Source organism: Bombus pascuorum, chromosome 1 (genome assembly GCF_905332965.1).
Source record: "Bombus pascuorum chromosome 1, iyBomPasc1.1, whole genome shotgun sequence".
Taxonomy (NCBI): Eukaryota; Metazoa; Arthropoda; class Insecta; order Hymenoptera; family Apidae; genus Bombus; species Bombus pascuorum.
This window is the reverse complement of record NC_083488.1, coordinates 12,038,128-12,054,285: the sequence shown is the minus strand read 5'-3', so window position 1 is coordinate 12,054,285 and position 16,158 is coordinate 12,038,128. Positions and strand designations below refer to the sequence as shown.

General features: G+C 35.0%; 1 protein-coding gene across 4 annotated transcripts; it reads right to left on the bottom strand.

Annotated features, from left to right (window-relative positions):
* Positions 1–1,939: 1,939 nt before the first annotated feature.
* LOC132904825 (vitamin K-dependent gamma-carboxylase) lies at positions 1,940–6,312 on the bottom strand. 4 transcript variants are annotated; one of them, XM_060955585.1, is made up of 11 exons: positions 6,067–6,311; positions 5,865–5,988; positions 5,484–5,719; positions 5,035–5,356; positions 4,602–4,784; positions 4,317–4,480; positions 3,847–4,232; positions 3,557–3,757; positions 3,158–3,396; positions 2,715–3,029; positions 1,940–2,494 (listed from the first exon to the last, which is right to left on the bottom strand). In XM_060955585.1, exons 3-11 carry the CDS (start codon positions 5,707–5,709, stop codon positions 2,335–2,337), a joined length of 2,196 nt encoding a protein of 731 aa, XP_060811568.1. In that variant the 5' UTR covers positions 5,710–5,719; positions 5,865–5,988; positions 6,067–6,311; the 3' UTR covers positions 1,940–2,334. The 4 variants fall into 4 exon arrangements, with proteins under 4 accessions (XP_060811568.1, XP_060811585.1, XP_060811595.1 ...); XM_060955602.1 differs by having other exon boundaries at positions 5,865–5,966; XM_060955612.1 differs by lacking the exon at positions 5,865–5,988 and having other exon boundaries at positions 5,484–5,734; positions 6,067–6,312.
* Positions 6,313–16,158: the final 9,846 nt, after the last annotated feature.

Genomic DNA, 16,158 nt, shown 5'->3' with positions numbered 1-16,158 from the left:
TCTGCATATTTGTTTTTAAACGATATGTGTCTGCAAGTAAGTGGTTTTTTAGTGTTTCTAAAATTAAGATTTACAATTGAGAAATTAGAAATTTATTTGAAAATCTATATTGCGAAGTAAACTATATTGACAAATGTATTAAAAGATATGTGAATGTAAAAATACACTTTTCCATTGAGCTCTACGATTAAAAAATTATTTTTGCAACAAATGTGATTGATGACACAATGTTGAAAATATTTTTGTAAAAGAAACAGGTGGCAGCATATTCTATATTGTACAACAACAATAATGCCATTATTTGTCGGCTACGGGGCAATACGAAACGGTTGATACATCACTGGAATAATTATCAGATCCATCGAATGCATTTACTTACAACTTATCAGACGAGAAAGCTTATTTTACAATATTACGAGCTATCAAATTTACGCGCTTATCGTAGGCATATGTACAGTTTACAAGCATTATGTCGCGAAGAGAAAAGAGATGGTTGCGTACATTTTGTGGCAGCGAAAACACACGAACGAATTGTTTTAATTCACGTTGCTATCTGTTATCTTGTTGAGAATCGGTTGAGCAATACTGGCACTCACTGTAAAACGTTTTGGCTGCCGAAGTTCTTGGCACCGATTGCGAGGAAAATAGTTCTGTAGACTTCTTGAATGTAAAAAAAAAAAAAAAACGAAACATCCGCCGATTGTTCCGATTTTAGAAGCCGCTTTCCTTTTAAAATTCAATCTTCGTTTGTCATTATATATAAATTAGAGCGGCTTACGAAAATATTTGAACTCTTATCATGGGGAACATTTGTACCAATATTGTACGTATTATATAAAACATTTTGAAATTTCATTAACACCGCAATTAGACACGATTATCGTGATTACATTGGTTAAACTTAGAATCAATCTGAAAATGTATATAGAAATTACAAGATATTTACTGTCAAAATATATCAAGTAAAAAATTAGTATGCAGCACGTACAATATACAACTTGAAAGTGCATTAAGTAGCGAAAATAATTCCAATGAATATTCAGACTTACTAATACAATTCATAATCGACTGTTTAAATACTATTATGATGTCATATAAACATATAATTGTTCTAAGCATCTTGTAGCATCCATCTACATTTCCACATTCGTTTCAAACTTTACCGATACGATTATGACAGTGTCGTTACAGTGCTAACAACATTTTTAAGTGTTTCGTATAACACACATAATATATTCTCAAAATGTTTCTAAATGTTTCGTGAGCCCCTAAATATCCAATTACGCGTCGAGTATTTTTCTTATTATTAAATATAATGGGATGTGATTTCTTTCTTTCTTTTCTCTTTTATTTAAGAACTTAAATCAACGAAATTGTATTCTCTCGAGTTTCACCGATTTTCACAACGATCAGCGAATCGACGAATTATCAAAGCAGGTTATTAACCATTTATTTCCATCATTTGGTCATAGTTGTTTGATCGCACATATTTAATCGCTTTCATACTTTTGCGCTCGCTAAGTTCAACGTCCTTGAGATTAATTTCGCGTCGCGGTTTTTCAGTGGCGTTTTGTGCATAGACCGAGACAGGAAACATCCGACTTGAACGTATTATTAGAAGCACGATGAATTGTTTTTACAGGGGCATAGACGAGTTGACATAGTTACGATTACGACGTCTTTCTATTTCGTCGATTATCTTTTTATTAGGAACTAATAATAGACGCCCTTTACTCTAAAACTCGCCGCGGTGGCAATCATTCGCCGTTATCTTCCAAGCAAAAACGAAGACATTAATCCGAAAAAATACGAAAATACGGTTTTAATCACGATAATCTTCCTCCGTCCACTTTTGATTCTTCCATTATTTATATATTACATACAGCCGCATAGACAAAAATAAATGGACGGGTAGGCTGGGAGTAAATGTCAATGAAGCTTAATTGTTATATGCTTGAATTTTATTTATTCTATATCCTTATAGTATACATAGGTTATTTAGTAGATAATTGAAAATAATAATAATATTCTGATGTAAACAAGTTACATTTAACGAAACTTCATTGATACATGTTTCCACTTGTCCACTTATTTTTATAATAACTAATAGTCGATAATAAATTCTCTTTGGATATTTATATCTACTTTATCTCCTGAATTGAAATAACACTATCTACTGAGAATCGATATCACAATTTTACCTCAAGTTAGGTAAAACAATACACTGTTCATCAGTCCTGGTCTAGTTATAAAAATTAACCGCTTAGAAACGAAAATCAACATTCGATTAATTTCGTACTGTGTTCAGACGACTTTGAATTGCAAATGTTTATATTATTCATTGACTTGTACTCGTCGCACCATGGGAACATTATACACTAAATGGAAAAATGAGTTTGCTATATGATACAATGCTCTTATCCAGGCGTCGACCTTGTACCTAATTTCCCTCGCGATTGGAAAAGCTTCTATTGGTTCTTCCAGCTCCATTATACTGCAAAGAAATAAATCTTAGTTAAATTTATTCTGTTAATTTGCACATGCTTCATACCTGCTATATTCCATTCAACTATACTATAACTTATAACATCTTCAACTAACTAGACTCAAAGATGACATAAATATTCGACATAAGTTATTATCGTGGATGTAACTAACAATTAAACAACTATGTCTACAAAGTATTTACAAAGATTCACAAAATTATTACATACGCATCCGTTTCTGGTTCCTCTTTATTTCGATTAGTACAGGTGTACATGTAGCAAGCTGGGTAAGCGCTCGTTGTCGTTACTTTATGAAATTGACCTGTTTGTATTTGAATCGATGATCCCTTCGAGACCACGATATCGTATCTCTGTTCCTCGTCGCTATATGTTATTTCACCTTCGAGGACAGTCAGTGTGACGTTGGTGAAGTTCTTAGAGATGTAATTGTCTAGATACATGCCTGGGAAATCCGCGACGAAAAGAACATCGGTATCGTTGGACCAAGTGTAAACGTGTTGCTGAATTTCTTCCAACTTATATCTGAATAGAAAATAAAGCAATAAATATCATACATTTGTTATTTATATGAAAATATTCGTTCGTTGAAAACGCTATTTGCTAAGGTAGTTTAATTCATAAATCATTAGATAAGTAAACTGTGTTTATACCTGTACGAATTATATTGCGAAAGAAGGGGCATTAAGAAAGAAATAGGCTGAAATGGGTGCCAATCTACTGTTAGCATATCAACATTTGGATCAAACATCCTCTGTTGGAATCTTCCGTTCAGCGAACACCACACGTCGATGTAGATGCTTAAATTCGATGACAGTCGTGACCATTTCGGTTTTCTGTCGCGTTGGTAGTCACTCTCGAAAAGCTGATTTTCTTGTTTAATTAAATTATCCTATAAATATTATATTGCTCTTTACAGCATAAATTGCATGTGAAACTTGCTGATCGTACGCGTCGTTATAGATGTGAATCTTTTCTTATTTACTAAGAGTTCACATTCTCAAACATTACATAATTCGATGATATTGGTGTATCGATAAGATAACACTTACTCTTAAACAGGAAGCGTATTGTATGACCATATCGCCGTGTTTCTCCCATCGATTGGTTTGCACCCATGCTTTAGGATCCAAATAACGATCCTCGTTACTGACGTTATCGTGAATCTTAATTACGACTAGTACAGTATCCCAAACGTGTACCATCATGTCCCAAGAATATCCGTACATTCCTGGTACCCAGTTATTGTAACCCTAATAGTAATAAAAAAAGGAAAGAATTATTGAATGTCAAAAAATTGATGTAAACAGTTCGTGTAATCAGGAACATATTATTAGTGTACCTTCGTGATAAAATGAGAGTATGGTAAGAAAAACTGCAAGAATACATGGAATAGTAATAGAGAAACTACGAACTTTTGCTTCTTCGTCACTCTAGTCGATTTGCTGCTGATTCCTTTGATATGTTTACAAGTAATTGTAGAGCTTATCGAGTTTGTACCTTCTTGGTTTCCACCATCGATCGATGATCCGTTGCCAGTTTCATCATTTCTTTTATTGTACGATTCTTTTACTCGCTCCATCGCAATTTTCTTATAGTTTCTTATCTCTTGACTTTTCTTAGAAAATGTACGAGCATAATTATGTTTGATGAAAGTTCCGAGCCTTCGAGGCCAATTTGGATTACAAAACAGAGGCATCGTTGCAAGGCACACTAATGGAAACATTCCTGAGAATAAACACTGAAATTAATAATGCACGTAGAATTTCGTTTACCTTGGGATAAAATTATTACCGAAACGAAATTACTCACCGATGCTGAATAATCGAGAGTTCATTAAGTGGAAAGCTGTACAAAAGATCATTGCAGGAATTCGAGTTTTATCGAACAGCATCCAAAATCCAACCGTGAGGTCAAAGATAAATCCAAACCAGTGAACTATGAAAAAATCAGTTTGCTTGGTGGTCAAAAATAATCTGAAATGGTGCAATACTATTTTATCGACTGGCAAAATTCTATCGGCTGTCTACCTCTGATAAGAGTATAGTTTTCATGTATTTTCGAATTTAAATACGTTCGGTTCTTAATTATACCTACTTGAACGGACTGAAGACCCAATGCTGCGATAAATTCGTCATGGCGTAACCTGATAGCCATTCTGCGCCAGATTTTTTCAATCCAGCTAAGAAATATAGTGCAAAAAATTGAAATTTTAGAATGAAATAGTTCCATAATGGTGCGGTTTTCTCGGTAACTTTCATTTTAGTAGCATCCAATGCACTGTAAGAGAACACTTCGTCAATTTTTAGCATTAAATAATTAGTAGACATAGAACTGCCTAAGTTGTACAGATTTATAAATTAAATATTTTATACAGAAAATCAGGAACAATTGCAGAGAAAACGAGAAGAAAGATTTGCGTTTATTGTTTAGGCCATCAAATTGATATTTCTTAGTATTAAATTAATATCTGCAATGATTCTGATTCATATCAGTCAATTTTCTCATTCAGATTTTCTTTCAAACTCACAAGTACTTGTTAGCCTCCGTACCCCAGAAGAGAATAGCAACGATCCCATAAAGATACGTGTGATTGTTCCAGTAGCTTTTATCCAAGAGGAAGATGTACCAATATGGAATCACAAAACAGGCACAAGCTACTTTGAACCGCGAACCCAGCATAATTCCAAAAGCACCTATCCACATTATCGTATAAATTAATATCATCCATGGCAGTGAGGGAGCTTTCATTCCATGAATTAATGGGAAATGACACTCCATAGGATCTCCCCATTTTATATCTATATCTGCTAATCCTCGTTCTTCTACCACGTCCAGTACCATGCATAGTCCTAGGCAATGTTATTTAAGTAAACATAAAATTAAATATAAATTTGTATTACCTCTTATGTTTTATGTTAACAAATAGATTGCCCATCTATTTTTTTAACCATTATATTGTACCTTAAAATAACTAACCAAAAAGTGCTCTGACAACTCCTAAACTAGCTGGATCAGTTGGTCGATATAAAAGCGCTGTGAATTTTTCAAAAGACGAAAGATCGTCCAATTTGAATCCACATAGTCTTTCGAACTTATCTTCAATCGTACGTGCTGAGAGTTTCTGTTTACCATCTTTCTTGCATTCACTTTCAGTTTCTGAACAGGGTTGGGAAGTTGCTAACTGTCTGCTTTTTCTCCACATAACTATTGGACTGAAAGTAAAAATACTAAGCTTTACATTACAAAAGCTTTACATGAGCTTTACATAACTCAAACATATTTTTTTAACACCAAAATTACTTCTTTTCAACCACTCTTTTTGACATTATTACCTACTATACGAGAACATGAACGTACCAATCAATCGATAAAAAATATTAAAGAATTGATCCGCAAAATCCCATCGAGACGAGTCGAAATGCAATGAAGATCGCTGAACTTTAACTTCAAACTTTGAATCTGTACAGAAAAGAGACTGAAACTGATAAGAGATCGAATGAAAGTAAATATATCACGAACCGATGCGAAGAATAAAGCGAAAGTATTCGATTTAACTTACCGAGGAGCGGCGTGTTTAAGCCAGAGTAGATGAAACCGGTCCGATGACGATGTATCGAAGGTTGCTGGACTTCTGCGCGTCGCAGCTGCAGGACTAGTCACTGAGGAAGAAATTCCGGAGGCTGAGAGAGAGCAGGAGCACCGTCGCCAGGCAACGTGCCCGATTATTGACCCGCGCCCGCGCAATAATAATATATATTATCGGGCATTCTTGTGCATTGCGCTCAGGTTTATCGATGCACACTATCGGTCGATATTTAAAAAATGCATCGTCATCTGCTTCTGCTTCGTGTGTAATCGAAAGAAAACGAAATTTGCTTCAGTATATTTTGTAAAGTGGATGGATGCCTATGTAAAGTGTCGATTGTTCGTTTCGATGATTTTACTGGACTAAATTTATTGATCGAATTTTTTATGGCAATGTTCACGCGATGAAGAAAATTAAAAATTTTATATAACAGACGGGTTCCGTAATCGATATAAGTTTCAGATATTGGGAAGTTTAACGTGGAAAATACTAGAGTGCTCTGAATTAATTTATGGAGTTTTCTCAGGTTTATACGATTGAGCAAAGTTATGGTATTTTCTAAAATTCTGTGAAACGTAAAGAAAGTTTGTGAAAGCCAGGAGAACGTTTCATAGCAATTGGAACGTTGATTAACTGGTTGAATTGTACGTTGCGCCGTTACACTCGTTTAAAAATAAATTATCGACATCCGCTTATCTCCGCCATTTTCAGTACACTATGTAATTATATAACAAGGTCTGACAAATTTACGTATGTTCTTGTTGCGTGAATAGCGTTAGAGAGCGATAGTGTATTTTCTATTTTTTAATATTTACTTTTATTATTGTAATAGATATAAAGAAATAATTCTATCATAAATAATGTTTGCAAAAATAACTAACATTATCTTTCGGTGTATATGTTTCAGTATATATAGGATGAAAGATATTATATATCTGACTTACAAATAATGACCTATCTTGGTCATCGAGAAAGATACAAGAGGGGTGCGTGAATATTAGATTCTCAAAGATAGACTATTATATCCAAAATCCTTATTTTTCATCAAGAAGGTCCTATGGGATCTCGCTACGCTCTCACTATTAATCCGAATCGTTTCCACCACAACGCATCGCTTAGCCCTTTCCTTTCATCAAATTGATGAATCAGTAACACATTTATTCATTCATTTCATCAACCTATCGAATTTAACCTGCATGAAAAATTGTCGTTGCATCTTAGAAATACTTCTCGTGTTCGAAATGGTTTTATAGTCTAAAAATAGATGCAATTTTAAGTCATGTATGTAGAGGAATAGTATAACGGTATACAATTCGTATTAGTGAACAACGATTACGCAGTTTTTGAATGAGGCAACGAAGTCTTTTTGGTCTCGCAGCTGGGGTGTTTCTAATGAATGGACGTAACTTCGCGTTCAAAATCCCCAACGGCCGTTTTAAAGCCGTAAAACAAAGGACTGATTTATTTCAGCACGCCCCTCAATCTGTCTCCGTGGACCACTTTTGATTAGTGCTGCCTCTTCAAGGTTCAAGGCTCCAAAACTACCATTTCATAATGGATCTCGGTCCCTCTTGTATTCCTCGATACGTCTTAGAGACAAAAACGCCAAATGTAGTTATATACGTCTACAACACATTCTAATACATCACACATAAAAATTTAATATCAACTGGATGCAAATTTAAAATGCTTTATCTAAGCTTAAAGTTAGAAATATCTGAAGAGTCTTGATCTTTTACACATATACGAAATCACTGGTTTCGCTTTTCTTTTACTTTTTCTATCTTTTCCATCAAAGTAACTTTGTTATCGTCATGACTGAACTTCAAACATTTATTTATACTTCTGAACAAAATACTGTACGACTCAGGCAGGAAGGTATTTTACATTCAAGTATGTATACGTGAAAGGAGAAATGCAAAGCATTTTCTCCTGAGATTTTGATTTTTGGAAGGAATTGAATTTGAAATGAACACTTCGACACATTGTCGATAGCCATATTGAACGCGTTTCCTTGAAATTTACGAATTTGTATTCTCGATTTTCCTCAGTAGATAATCAATTGGAAAAAACCTTTTTCCTTCATTTTCTATTTATTTCCACACGTATAACGACTTCCTGCGCGAATATAAAACCTATAATAGGAAATTCAATATTCATCAAATGTACTACCATAAAAAAGAACATCTCCTCTTCTTCGGTTCTCCATTGGAAAATGGAACGCGACGGGACACGTGAGCGAGGAAATTAACGCCGCTATTTGCTCACGGGCACACATAAGAACCCCATCAACCCCCGCGCAATATTTGCCGAACTTATTTGTTCAGGAATATGAATCAGTCCACCTGGAAGCGGCCAAAATGAGAGACGGAGAAAGAAAAAGTTGAACGAAGAGGAGAAGAGGCGAAAGGAGATCCGCGATTGTCGTACATATTTGCCCGGCTATTTATCACGGTTTATTATTTCCTATTGTCGATGGAGTCACGCATTGTTGGCGGACGAGGAGGGCCGCGGCGAATTTCTAAAACCGTGTCCGATCGAATTTGCATATATCACCCGGGATGCGTGTCTGGCGTCCGATTACAGGCCCTATTAATTGCGGTTCCGTATTGTTCTCTCCGATAACGTACCCTGATATCAAGTTCTAGCCCTCGTTCGCTCCTCCTTCTTCTCCTTGACTTCATTTTTTCAGCTTGTTTTCGATTGTCGACGTAGTTAAGAGTGACGCTTTTCATTTTGACGTGACGTTTATTTACGAAGAAATTAACACTTTGAAATTGTGATCGTGACAGATTAACAAGTGTGAAAAGGTAAAATTCCCTCTTAAAGCTTTCAGTTTGCCTTTAGTTGTTAGACGTTTAATGGTGCAACTTGTGATTTTTATTCGGCGTCGTTTATTCCTGAAGAAATTTATAGGTTATAATTTTGATCGTGATAGATTTGAGAAACGTGTGAATGAAGGAAGTTTCTTTTTTGAGTTGTTCAGTTTAGCCTTAGTGGTTAAATATTCGATGGTGTAACTTTTGATTTTTATTGAACCACGTTCTTTCATGAAGAAGTCAATATGCTGTGAAAGATTTTATAGGTGAAAGAAATATTGTTCCTTCTTTGAGTTTTCATTCTTATCGAACAATGTTGCTGTTGATGATACTGATACTTGTCAAAAGTAACGTAGTTATCATTTATGTAACAAACTGAAGAGAACGAAAGGTTTGTACGGTTTACTATAGTAGATACGTTATTTTCAAAATCTTGATAAAAAGTGTAATCCTCGCTGCATTAGACGAATGCATATTCATGTGAAGAGTAGAAGAATCGAAGGATGTTGCGGACAACTCTTTATGCATGAAGGAACAATAGCGTGGATGTAGCGCGTGTCCGATATTATGTAACTCATATTCATTGTGTTCAAGAGTTTCTTTATGCAATAAAAACATATTACATAAAAAAGAATTATTCCAATGAATTCAATCACTTGTTTCCACCAATATCTTAATCATAGAAACTTTAAAGAAAATAGTCCCATGTTTAGAATTTCTTTCATCTAAATTTCGAGAACATATAATCTACACCTTATACATTTTTTTGAAATTGAAATTTCGAATTATGTACATTGGTGATCTAAGATCGAACGTTTCCCCATAATGAATTCTACTAGTAACGATCTTTGCGCGGCAAGTCTAAATAGCAAAAGGGGAGGAAGGATGGATGAAGTGGGCAAAAAAAATCCGGCATAAAATTAACAGTATACAGCTTGCAGAATGCAGTTTGTTGCTCACCGGCAATATTTCACGATGGCCTCTCCCGCGAAGAGAGAGAGAGGGTTCGTTCTCGAGGGGGGTGTTTAACAATGGAACCCTTTACCCAGCCCCTAGCGCCCAGCCAACATCCATACATCATCATTCATACTGAAAAAAAAACCTGGGGGCACCTATAGCAGTCTACAGTGGAGGGGCCTTCAAAATTTCAAAGTACCCAGTACGCATCAAGTACTTTCTAATGCTACGCTGGATTTTTCGTTTGCCTTGTTCAGGAAGCTTGAGTTGCACCTTTAATAGTAACAAGTTTCATACTTGTTCCTGTGAATGGATTAATTTTGCAATAATACTGACTTAAATATTCATAAGAATTCGTTAAAAAAATTTAGGATATTGTATGAATGAACGAAACAAGTTTAAGGAAACTAAATAAAATACATAGTTTTTTTTATTTCCATACATGTAATACTTCTATTACACTTCATGTTAAAATTTGAAAGAAACAAATAAATTACAACTAGAAATAAAAATTAAATTTCTACTTCTTATGTGTCTACAACAAACCGTAACTTAACGAAAACAAAGAAGAGGAAAAGTGAACTAAAATCAACAATAGCGTCCAAACAAACCCATGAAGTTCTTGGGATCATTTGATTCCTAAAAACTGGCTGACACCCTTTAAAAATACTACCACGCCTAGGAACGCCAAAAGGGGTTGCACCGGTAGTAAACAGTGACGTGCGAAACTGTCGCGCAGGGTAAGGAAAAAAAATGGAGAGCCAAAGAAAGGCGTAAAAGCATTTTGCTCTTTATGGACCACCCTTTGCCCCTATCGAGAAAATATTCGCCATCCTCTGGGAATACCCAGAGGAGTACACAGTGAAACTTTATGAAATATATTTTCCAATCCTTTGTTAAATTTTGTGCTGGAAATTTAATAGTTAACACAATTAAAAGTTAATGTCTTTTACTTGAGAAATTCCTCAATGATACTGAGTAACATTAGAAATTTTACAATCGCTTTATGCAATTTTTATTTATTTTAGGTATTTATATGGTATTTTTTTTATTTATTTATTTTATGTATTTATTTTAGGTATTTTATTTATTTTAGGTATTTATTTTAGGTATTTATATTTATATTAATAATGTATATTATATTATTATATTCATATTAAGTAAGCACAGGTTTCTCGATTATAAATTCTTAATTATTTTCGGCTAACACTACACACTTCTCGATTCCTTTTGAAGAAATGTTTTGAACGAATGACAGTTAGCAAACGAAGATCCATTCTAGATCAAAACCCATCGATCAGTAACGATCGTAGAACAGCGGAACGTGAAAGAATCGAAAAAGAAGACAGAATGAGAAGCGTAATCCGCTTTTCGAAAAGTGGCAACCCCTTCGACGAACCGTGCGTCGGTCGTGTCACAGCACGGGTGACTGATTGTAAAACCATGGAGTAACCCGCAAAGGGTTGCTGGGTCGGGGCAAGAGGGAGACGGACAGTTTAAAATTGAGCCTCGTAATCGACGTGTAATCCTCTAAAGCCGTGACAGCCCGAAGATAATGGAGCACCGATCGTCGATGGGTGGCTAGTTTGTTTTCCATGGCGGTCGCTTCTTAAGCGTTTTCAATGTTCACGAAACCTGATGGGGATACTAGACACATTTGTTGGCCGATTGATTTATGGAGTAAATGTGAATCCGTTGTTTAGATTAATATTTATTTTATTACAACATTTCAGTAATAAATTATTGTCGACATATGACACAATCAGTAGACATTTGTATATTGTAAAATAAATGCTGCCACATAGATTAAAAGTATTAAGTAAAGTAGGATTCCATTGTGTAGATTATAATATGGATCGCAAACTTTAAAATTTATGGCATCCGAATTTGAAACATGCAATAAACGCTGTGTAATTAATAAAAATCAGACCAGTCTTCCAGAAAAGAACTCATTTCTTCCTGCAGCTGGTCAAAAAACGATTGTAAAAGAATATACGCTTTTTTCACTTTCCTAAAAAAACCAAACAATCCTGGAGCAAGTGTTTCGTGAACGAAGTTTGGTACAAAAAACGCACTAAAGAACGTTCCCCGTGAAAATCCTCTTTTTGTTACTTGCATAGCTAGAAAAACCTGCACGAGGTTTAACCGTCTTTTTCTTTTCTAAGTTTGCTGCAAAATCCATGTGGGGTGCTGGATGGAATTAAAACTATTAAAAGCTCATTAGCATTTCTCGTTTCGATAGTTTATGATCTCGAAAGAGGGCAGACTGATATTTGCATCATCACATGCGAACGATTTTCATTTTTACGAGGCGTTCATCCGGAAAGACGATTCTGGGGTGACAAAACGCAGGGGATACAGGTACCGATGCGTGTTCGACTGGGTGTCCATCATGTTGTCACTCGTGTGATTCATTTTCTAAGCTTTGAAACATGTCCAGAATTGAAGAGTTCGTTGAAATAAGGCAATAGCTGCAATATTTAAATTCTATTTATTTATGAATTTATAGTACGTTTCGAAAGCCGACTTAATTTTGAATTGGTTTCCTGGAATTACAGGGGGGGGGTGCTTACTTATTGCAGCAGTCTCTTTAATTTTCAAAAATACAATACTCGTCGAGAATAGATATGACGTATGTAAGTAGATTTCTGTGGATTTAAGAAAGCATGGTTCGAAAATAGAACGAGGGGAAGAAAAGTCTATGCTTTATTTGATTAGAGTTTGACAGCCAATCGAGATTCCATAAAACTTTGATGTAGTTCGTTATAAGAATTATTTTCTTTGATCTGTTACATTGGAAGCGCGTAGCTGATCGATCTGCGAATCACATACCAGTTTCTAGGGAATACCCTGCTGAGAGATTCTTTTGTTCGAATAGTTGGCGAGGAACCATCCTCTCTTGTCCCCAGGGAATCTTCGAACATTATATTCTACGTTTCCCTCCTAGGAACGATCATTATCTCTTTAGAAACCGAGCGATACGATGCGAGTCGAGTAGTTTGAACGTTATCTCTTTTATTAATAGAAAAGGAATCAACTGAATCTTTCGTAAGATTAGAAAGAATGTTGCAAGATATTTGTAGCTTAAGCAAACTTTAATAAAGATTAATTCTTTCTCTATCTGTTGCGAGTTATTAAAAGCAGCTATATGTTCAATTTTATTTCTTTCTCCTTCAATCAATAAATGAGAATCAATAAACAATTGAAATATGAGCTGTTCAGAAGCCATATTGAGTAATACCATAAATTGGAAAGTACAAAATAGTGATGATGTTACGAACACCGTTTTTTTACATTTGTCTTAGATTGTTTATGTCATATTTTTATGATGTATTTCATAGCAGTAAGTCATTTGTTTCGTGAGAATTGAATATTAATCGTGTATTTACGTAATGAAACTAAGAAATTGATAAAAAGTGGAGTTGATGAATTCGTCTTCCAAGAGGCTCATACGTACATAGTTTGATTCTGTGTTGAAGAAGCTGAAAGATATGACAGTACTTTTAACGAGCTCCCCTAAAAATAATTTCCCTCTGTCTGTTTATTTGTGTACACTGGCTCGACAGGCTTGCCACCCTCTACTTTAACCGTACAATCGTTCCGATGTAACGTTCATAGAAGGTCAATGGCGCGTGCAGCCTTTTTTTTATCCTCGATATTATTTTACCACAAATGGCAACTGTACTACTTTTGCCCAGCCGCCGGGCCAAACTGGTCCACTTCGTTTTTAAGTGCCTAGTCCCGCTCAGCAGACATCTGCGATAATTTCTGCGTACGAACCGTTTTTAACATAGCCATACTATTTTTCATCCTTCTTTTTTCATCTCTTGCATGCCACAATCATTATTTATCTTTTAATAAGATCATTTATCTTATAAATTAACTGAACACATGACATACTTATCTTGGTTAGTTTATTCTGTGTACTTCCCATAATCTCTTCAATTGAAAAAAACTAACTAAACTTCCTCTTTTATAAATATCCTATTCTAAAAATATCAAAGAATTGACCAACATAGACGAATACAACTCGAGGAATCGAAACAGTGGTCATGCAAAGTTAACAAATCCGTTGTCACGACAGCAATTCTGTCGATGTTCCATTAGATAAGAGAGACAATAGAGTGATAGTCAGAGTGCAAACATAATGGTAATGGCTCTCAGTAACCAGGAACTCGAACGGGAGATTAAAATCTGCCGTTGTACGCCGACTGTGTTTATGGTGGCCGCACACACAAGAGGTCTGGCGTTAACGTCAAAAGGCGTTATTCGCTTCAACTGGCTCACCTGGTATATACCGGCAGGAAGGTATCTGATTATTCGATCCAGACGAGATTCGGAGCAGTTTCTAATGTGGCCTTTTTGTTTCTCTTTCGATCTACCTCAATGTATCCTTTTGAAACCCTGAAACCCTGGCGATTACAAAAGTTTGCCATTGTCAAGGCAATTTTATAGGGAAACAACTGGTTAATTTTAATTTCTAATGGCATGATGGGTATTTTAATAGTAATTTAATACTATTTTTAATTTTTAGTTAGAATATTACTTAGAAAATAGAATATTTCTAATGAGTTATTCCATAAAAAATGTAACTCTTTCTGAAAGCTAAATCTATAATAATGAAAGTTCTTAATGTCGGAGTTCTATAAAATCGAAATAGAAAACTTGACAGAAACGGAGTTTAAGGAGAAAATCATTGCTGATCAATTGTTAATATATAACATTTCGAAAGAATCCTTTGCAAATAGATTATATTTATTTTTCTGTAAGCTATTCAGATCGCCGATGAAACGATGACGAATTTCTTTCGTTACGAAGTTTCCATAAATAAAGCTTGTCACGTACAAATCGAATTGACGTTCATGGAAAAAAAATTGTGTCTACATAACAAATATGATGCCGCATCAAAGGAACGAAGAATAAAATGTTTCTAGATGAGCGTAGAATTACACACGAAGTGGAGCATTCAGGGCTATCGTGTTATCGATCGTCTCCCTCGATCAAATTCTTCCCTTTGATGTTGCTGGGGTGCATCGAGTGGCCTGGATCCAAGATAATGCAGTTTATTGTCGGTCGAAGGGCATGAATTCGTTTGTAGCAACATGCGAGAGATTCGTTATCTCGAGCGGATTTCAGCGCGGGTGTGCACGATCACCCCAAATTGAGCTCCGTAAATAGTAGCTTTTTCGTTCTATCGCAATTTTATTGCTGTTATCGCCGAGATAATTACTTTTAGATTTAATACCCTTATGTCTTGTAAGAGATAACAGACAATTGAGGCTCTCAGAAGCCAAACTGATTCATTCCATTCTTTGAAAATTTCCCGATCCTAATATTATATGATTAATGTTCAATTTCTCAGAAATCAAACGATTCATCTCGACGAAGTTGACTAAAGTTCGACTTTTATATATTTTTATAATACACAAACTCCTTTATTTTGTTCCGTGATAATTTTATCATTTCTATTGTCACAAAGAATCTATGTTTAATCCTTCAAAAATCAAACGATTAATCTCAATAAAGTTGATCAATTTAGTTAATAAATGGATTCATTATAATAAAAAACTCAGTTCTGTTTTATTGTACTTTCAGTGTTTTCATTAATGTATAGAGTATGTGTGTCTACTGGCTTATATCGTGTGCACAAACGTTCAAGCGTGTAAAGTACACGACCCCTTTGATTTCTGGCTGTCCACTGGTTCGTTTGCATCAAATAATTTTATTTCTCCGTTGCGCGCGTCTTAATTGAAACGCTCCGTAAACTGCCACGAGCACTTCACGTGGGTCAAACATTTACCGACATGTAAGCCACGTTAAACATCCTCAGGCGCTTCTTATGCGCGTTCGTTTTATTTCTTCTCGATATTATCGTCGTACCTCGTTTTCAGTACTCAATATGCATACAATAGCAGAAGTAGGGCAAATACGAAGATCACAAGGGAAGGATATAAGTCACGTATTTCGTATTTTAAAAGGAAAAAAATTTTTTATTCGAAATACGTCGTAAATTAATCTCATTAAAATTTAATTCAATTTAAAAATATTATATCTTTGCAGCTATGTTATATTAAAATTTTCTTTTAGCCGCACACAAATATTATACGCAGATTTTTGTAAAATTCTACAGATTCATACCGTCAAAAACATTCGTCACATACTTTTTTCTATTTCATCCCCATGTTCTACATTTTCAAAAAATCTCCATGTTCTATGTTTTCAGAAAATCTTTATAATCGTCATATGATAACTTTCAAAATATTATATGCTAGTAAGTTCGGTTTAGTTA